Genomic DNA, 7,024 nt, shown 5'->3' with positions numbered 1-7,024 from the left:
CGCCGACGAGCGCGGGAGGGAAGTCGAGACACTGAGGGCAGCTCGGCGCGGGTGACGAAGACGCCGCTCGGCCCGGGCCTGCGGGCGCCCCTGGGCGCCGACAGCCTGGGCGCCTCGGACGGCATGTGACGGTCCCGGCGGCGGCCGCAGCGCGGGAAGGCGCGAGCCCCGGCCGCTGCAGGGAGGGGCTGCGCGGCGGCCGGAGGGGAGGCTGCGGCGCGCGGCCGGCCGCTGCGGGCCCGGGCCCCGAGCTGTGCCGCCCGGCTCGCCCGGGCCCCGCCAAGGCCGCTGTGCCCCCGCCTCCGCGCAGGAGCACTCTGTCCAAACTCCCTGAACTTCGGGGACCGTCCCCGAAGCGGCGAAACTCTCAGGGTTGGCAGCCCGGTCCAGGGACCCCCCATCCCGGGCAGCGCTCCCGGACGCCTTCCCCTCGCCGAGCCCGCGGCGGACACGTGCCGGTACTCCAAGGGCCTCGGGGGACCTCGGACGGAGCTGACGGTCCCCAGCCCTTTTCCAGGCCACGATGCTCATGAGGAAAGTGCCCGGCTTCGTCCCGGCCTCCCCCTGGGGGCTGCGGCTGCCACAGAAGTTCCTCTTCCTTCTCTTCCTCTCGGGCCTTGTCACCCTGTGCTTCGGAGCCCTCTTCCTGCTGCCCCACTCCTCTCGCCTCAAGCGCCTCTTCCTGGCCCCCCGGACCCAGCAGCCTGGCCTGGAGATGGTGGCGGAAATCGCCGGCCACCCCCGGACCCGCGAGCAGGAGCCGCCCCCCAACCCGGCCCCTGCTGCTCCGGCCCCGGGCGAGCACGACCCCAGCAGCCGGGGCCGCAGGAAAGGGTGGCTGCGGCGCACCCGCCCCACCGGGCACCGGGAGGAGGCCACGGCCCTCAGGCCGGAGGAGGAGAGCGTCCCGTTCAGCTTTGACTTTAACGCCTTCCGGAGCCGCCTCCGCCACCCGGTCCTGGGGACAAGGGCCCGTGAGAGTGAGGAGCCCCAGAGCCGAGTGCGAGCCCAGCGGGAGAAAATCAAGGAGGTAAGAACCCCCACCAAAGAAAAGACCCTCTGGCACTCCCATGCCATTCCCCTGGCCCCAGTCCCTCCTGGTCCCTGCTCTACTCTAGGCCCTTCAGACACTCTGCACCTTCCTCTCTCTTCCCAAACTTACCACCTTCTCTCCTGCCTGCCCGCTGTCCCACTACTGGGTTCAATTAATAGTCCCCACCCTGACTGATGGCAGCTGCACCCCTGGGCCCCCAGACTTTCTGGTCTTTCTTGTCCAGTCCCCAGCCCAGGTGAGCTCTACTCCTTCCCTTGTGGAGTTGCTAGTGAGAGTGGAGTTCAAGTTCCTTAATGGGCACCCTCTGTTTGCATTTGTAGACACAGAACCACTGGTCGTGTTCTTTCTCTCTGTGTGTCATTAAGTCCAAAACCCCTGTAGGACCTGCTACCTGGAAACCCAGGATCTGGGGGGTATTTGGTGTCCTGCAAATATTTTGCAATCTAGTCAGCAACCTACAAACTAGAGGATGTTGTGTATTCTTGCTAACTGTTTCTATTGAGCTTGGGAACAATTGTACATAATTGCATGTGATGCAGGAAGGAATGATCAATAAGGCAGTGGTAATGTTTCAGAAGCACGGAGGTTATTGGCTTAATGAAGCAGGTCCTGGTCAGGTTCGCTATAGAGATTGTACTAGGGAGGGGTATGAAGGATCACTTTAAGCCTGAGTCTTAGTTTAAGAAATCAAAAGCAAATGCAGCCTCACGTGGCTTGAGGATGGTTGCCAAGTCACCACTGGTGACTAAGTATTCTGCTTGACCACTGTTAGAGCCGTCTGCATGAGGTTTGTGCCCAGCCATGCAGAGGGGGCTGCAGTGACACCCCCGGGCCACGAGGGGGCTGTGGGCAAGCTGTGGGCCAGGGTCTCCTCCCTAGAAACGAGAGGATGCTCTCCCTTCCCCAGGACCCAGGAGGAAAGGGCTGCTTCTGTCTGGACTGCTCGGTTTGCTGCAAAGGAGTCAGCAGGTCTGCCCTAATTTCCAGGGAGCACAGGCAGCAAGGGTCAGGACCTGCCCTGACAAGACCCACTGAGAGCTGGTGGAGAGCTTGGCTGTCCCCTTCTTATCTGAACTATGTTCCCTCCCAAAGCCCACCTCTCCCCTACTTCTTATCTCTGCTGTTACTCAGCCATCCTATGCTAAGCCCTGTTTGGAGACTGTCTTAACTAGCAATCACAGGACATTTTGAGAAGGCAAGATAGGAAGCCACAAGGAAGCTAAGTCCTTGGGGTATGTGCTTGTGCACATACACGTGCTCTCAGTCCAAATTCTTGTTGAAATCCAAAGGTTAACTGAAGGCTGGGATTTGCAGTAGCTAAGTAAGGGGCATGCATTTCTCTCCTTTCTGTTAAGGAACTGTGTTGTTGAATATTCACCTGGACTCAGCAGCTCCCTTGCTGAGCACAGCAGCTCTTTCTGCCCTTCTTGACCTCCTAGGAGGGCAGTAATCTCCAGTGAAATTACATATAAACTGCATGTGTGAAGTTTTTTGTGGCATGTCCAGAGCTGTCATCAGACTTTCAAAAGGATTAAGAATTAACTGCTGATCTATCTCTTCAGAAGAGGTGCTTTCTGCATTCGCATCTAGAAGGTGCCTCGTTTCTGAAAGCCTGGGGTTGAGAGCCATGGCCAGAGGGGTGGCCTGGCTAGTGAGGAACTTGGTTCTCCCCGCTCTATGAAAAGACAGGCTCTTCTGCCAGCAGAGGCTGGGGGTGATGACCTGGTGGAGCACCTGGGGAGTGGAAAGGGGTGTGAGGATTCTGTGCTTTCAGGTGGGTGTAAAATAGCATGATGGAAGGAGGTCCAGTTTGGTTGCCAGGTGTCTGGATCTTTCTATCTGGCATCTCCTTATGCCCCTTGTAGTTGCTGGAGGCATGCTTGCATATATTTGCAGTTCAACTGGCCCTCTCTTACTATCTTGAAGACCTTAAGCTCCTCAGAATGGAGGAGCTATTGTTTTGAAACCTGTTGTCTTTTTGGGCTTCTTGAGTTTGACCTCCCCACCTGCAACCTGAAAAATGTGGAACAGAGTTTTTGGTTTAGTTGTTAACACAGAGTTACTGTCCCATTGTCCACCTGATGAGGAATGCATATGATTATTGCTGGAGGGTGTCTCTATTTCCTTCTCATTTAAATTTCTATCTGCGTCATGCCCAGGGGTAGATCATTTTTAGAAGGGTGTCTGTTTTCGCAACAAGGACTGCTGCTTTCCTCTCTGGTTTATTTCCAGGCATGGATTGATTAGACCCGAGGAGCAGAGGGGGAGCTAGCATCAGATAAAAAAGGCCCTGTTGTTATAAGATGAGGTTTTCAAAGTGAAAGTGAATCTCAAGAGTGAATCAGAGAGCAAGATAAATGAGCTTGAATGAAAACTGGACACTCTGGCTCTAGATCAACAAAGTATATTTATGAATATCCTGAGAGTCGGACACAGGCACGAGGTCTGTGCTGATAAGATGGGTTGAAGCTGCAGGTTCTGGGCACAGATGCATCAGGAAACACTCTGTCCCTCGAACCAACTATTTTTCCTCACTTCCCAATTTTCAAACATTGGAGAAAGCAATATGGTAGAGAGAGGAAACCCAGAGAACATGGATTGGTGTCTCAGTTCAACTGTTAACTGTCTGACTTTGGACAAGCCACCTCCTCTCCTTCTTGAATGTTCCTGTAAAATGAGGGGAGGAAGAGGAAAGTAGGTCATAGACATGCTTGTTTCTAGCCCTGGCCCCTAAGTGGACTGCCAGTCTGGTCGGGGACTCCTCAGCAATGGGGCTTTCCCAGCTCTGTTTTCAACATATCTTAGTTCCATAAAGTCAGGGACAGTGGTGTGGTAGCAGTGGTGGTGTTGGTGGTGCTGTTCACTATTGTATCCTAGCACCTAGCCCAGAGTGCATGTTCACATAGTTGATCAGTTAATTATTCCTGTCACCCATATTGAGCTTTGGAGATGGGATTAAACAGTGACAGATCCTCAGCTTGGGATCGTGAAGAGGAAAGGTGTTGGCTGGAATGTAAAGGGGTGAAGGCTTGGCAGCAGCCTTCCCTTACAGATCTGAGGATAATATAGGAAATGGGGGACATTGTCCATAGGTGGGTTTCTTATGGATTCAAGTTCAAACAGACTTTTCTCACACATGACAAGAGTTCGGATGTATAGCGTGTCAGGGTTATATCCCAGTGAAAGAGTTCTTCAACGCGTCCTGCTGATGGTTGGTTGCTGATTTGGGGAACCTCAGTTCTCCCTGCCAGTGAATGGGGCTTTTTGTTAAAGGGAATTGGGCACCCTGGGGCAGTGAGAATGTGGCCGTGGAATTGGGGCTGCCCCTAGCCCATATGGTGCTTTCGGGCAAACTACAGGAAGGGTTTCTTCCTCTGGGGAGATGTAGCTCCACTCTGGAGTGCAGGGCTGGGCGAGAAGAACATGGAGAAGAACCACCCTCCTTGTGCTGTCTGCCCAGTGCTCTTAAACACTGCTGTGTTCAGTAGTCCTGCTGAGAATCCAACCTGGGTTCAAGTCTAGCTACTCCATCAACTCTGACCTTGGGGGGAAATTCCTGTTTATCGCTGGGCCTCTGTCTTCATGGTAAAACCAAGAGGCTGGCATTTAGGGGATTCTCGTCCTCCTACGCTTCTACCTGTTTACTGTTTTGTTCATGGATCTGCCCAAGGACCTAGAATAGGGTCTGACATTTAGTTGGAGCTCAGAGACTTTAATGAATGGCTATATTAAAGATCTATAACCTACTGTTAAAGTTGCTGGTGCCAGAGGCTGGGTCTTCTCCCTGAGGCTACCTGGAATTCTAAGGAGGCGCAGAGTAGGAACTACAGTCAGGTTTGGGGCTTTAGCAGCTTAGTGACCCAGGAGGCCTTTTAGAAGTTGCAGTAATTTTCTAAGTGCAAGTCTTACTTGAAGGGAGTGGGGAGGTGGCGCCCGTGAGTTAGTCTGAGTGCCCTAGCTCTTGCCCTCTGTGCCTGCTATGTTCAGCCTCCAGAATGTTGCTGGCTATGATATGTGAGAGTGTCCGAATAAGTCATCTTGGGAAATGATCTTTGCTCCCCATTAATGGGCTAGTTCGTCAGTCATGTGTGGTTTCTCTATATGTCTGATTTATCGTCACTGGTGCCAGGGACAGGTAGGAAAATTAAAAGGCTTTGTGTTCTTTGTAGCATGTGAATCTGAGCCTGTGAGATGTAGAGGATAATTAATATTAGGAACAGCTCAGATTTAAATAGCTTTGCTTCAAAGAGCTCTGTTTGAGTTGCAAATCCATCGAAGATCCTTTTCTTCTCCTGTCCTTCAGTTTCTTCAGTTTCCCTCTTGACCCTGCTCTACAAAACATTTAACATAGATGGAGACTGGCCTGTAATAACTGGACAGGTCCCTTGGAAGACCCTTACATCCTAAGCCCAGTCACACACACCTCCTCCTTCTTCCTTAGGATTAAGTGCTACAGTTAGAGTAAGACTGAGAACTTGTCCCTAGCAGGTATACATACAGCTTAACACCCACAGGTCGGTTGGGTCTCTGCTTTCATTTTGAAGTGCACTATCATTTGGGGGAATTATGCATTCCAGGAGCAATTGCTTCTCAGGCCTCACATTCTTAACTTGGCCTTTAGTGTTGGGGCTAGAAACAAATAGAATGACAACTTTTAAAAGTCAGCTACTTACTTCACAGTTCAGCTAGCAGGGGGGTAAGAATATAGATTCCCTTGTGGTTTTTAGAGTGACTGATTTACATCCGAGTTCAAGAAATGCTTTTTCTCTAGCTTTCCCGGAAGACTGATCCATTACTCCACAAAAAATAAATATTGTGATGTATATCAGGCATACTTTGCTCAAAGGGACTTACATCTTTTCTCGTATTGAAAAAAATAAATCAGGCTTGCAGATTGTAAAGCCTGTGTAGGGAAGTTGCCTGGTAATGTAGAGGGGCATCCAGCCTTGTGGATTCTGGCTGGCTTGGGGAAGAAACCTCTATTTGTATCCTAAGTTGAGTCTGTGTTAGGGAAGGCATTGGGAGCTTTAGGAAATTCTCTTTCTCCCTACCTTGCTTTCACTGGCCAAATCAGGAAAGCCTTTGCAAGGGAATGATGGGCATAAGATTCAGGAGAGTCGTTGCCTCAGGTGAGCTCATGCGTATTTACATTTAGGTCTCTCATCCACTTCAAGTTAATTTTTGTATATGATGTGAGGCAGGAGCTGAGGATCATCATTCTACATTTAGATGTCCAGTTGTTTAGCACTATTTGTTGAAAAAACTTTCCCTGCTAAATTGCCTTGATGCCTCTGTCAAATTAAATAGCCATATATATGTGGTTTTGTTTCTGGACTCTTCTGTTCTATTGATTTATCTTTATGTCTATCCATGTTATTTTGATGCTGTAGCTTTATAGTAAGTCCTGAAAACAGGTAATGTGATTTCTTCATCTTTGAACTTCTTTTTCAAAATTTCTTTGGCTGTTCCAGTTCCTTTGCGTTTCTGTGTACATTTGAGGACAGGCTTGTCACTTTATGAAAAATCCTGCTGGGATTTTGATTGGGTTTGCCTTGAATCTGTAGATCAAATTGAGAAGAACTGTTATCTTCACAAAGTTGGGTCTTTCAATCTATGAATGTGGTCTCTCTCTCCATTTATTCAGATTTTCTTTAATTTCTCTCCACAGGTTTTTGTAGTTTTCAATGAAAAGGGCTTGAACATCTTTTTTTTTTTTTTTTGAGACAGGCTCTCGCTCTGCCACCCCAGGCTAGAGTGCAGTGGCGTCATCATGGCTCACTGCAACCTCAAACTCCTGAGCTCAAGTGATCCTTCTCCTGGGTAGCTAGGACCCCAGGCAATGATTTTAAATCATTGATTTAAAAAGAATGTTAAACCAGGCCGGGCGCGGTGGCTCACGCCTGTAATCCTAGCTCTCTGGGAGGCCGAGGCGGGCGGATTGTTTGAGCTCAGGAGTTCGAAACCAGCCTG

The 7,024-nt window shown here is 50.5% G+C and overlaps 1 protein-coding gene across 1 annotated transcript in view; it reads left to right on the top strand.

Annotated features, from left to right (window-relative positions):
- The first annotated feature begins 252 nt into the window (after nucleotides 1–252).
- The window catches only part of LOC105811661 (mannosyl-oligosaccharide 1,2-alpha-mannosidase IC-like), a 50,012-nt gene continuing 43,240 nt past the window's right edge, over nucleotides 253–7,024 (top strand). The window contains exon 1 of the mRNA XM_012645916.1: nucleotides 253–1,030. Coding sequence (XP_012501370.1) covers nucleotides 524–1,030 — 507 coding nt within the window. The 5' untranslated portion in view covers nucleotides 253–523. The remainder of the gene's footprint in view (nucleotides 1,031–7,024) is intronic.

This window comes from Propithecus coquereli, unplaced genomic scaffold (assembly GCF_000956105.1).
Source record: "Propithecus coquereli isolate 6110/MARCELLA unplaced genomic scaffold, Pcoq_1.0 Scaffold239, whole genome shotgun sequence".
NCBI lineage: Eukaryota > Metazoa > Chordata > Mammalia > Primates > Indriidae > Propithecus > Propithecus coquereli.
This window is presented reverse-complemented; position numbering and strand designations above follow the sequence as displayed.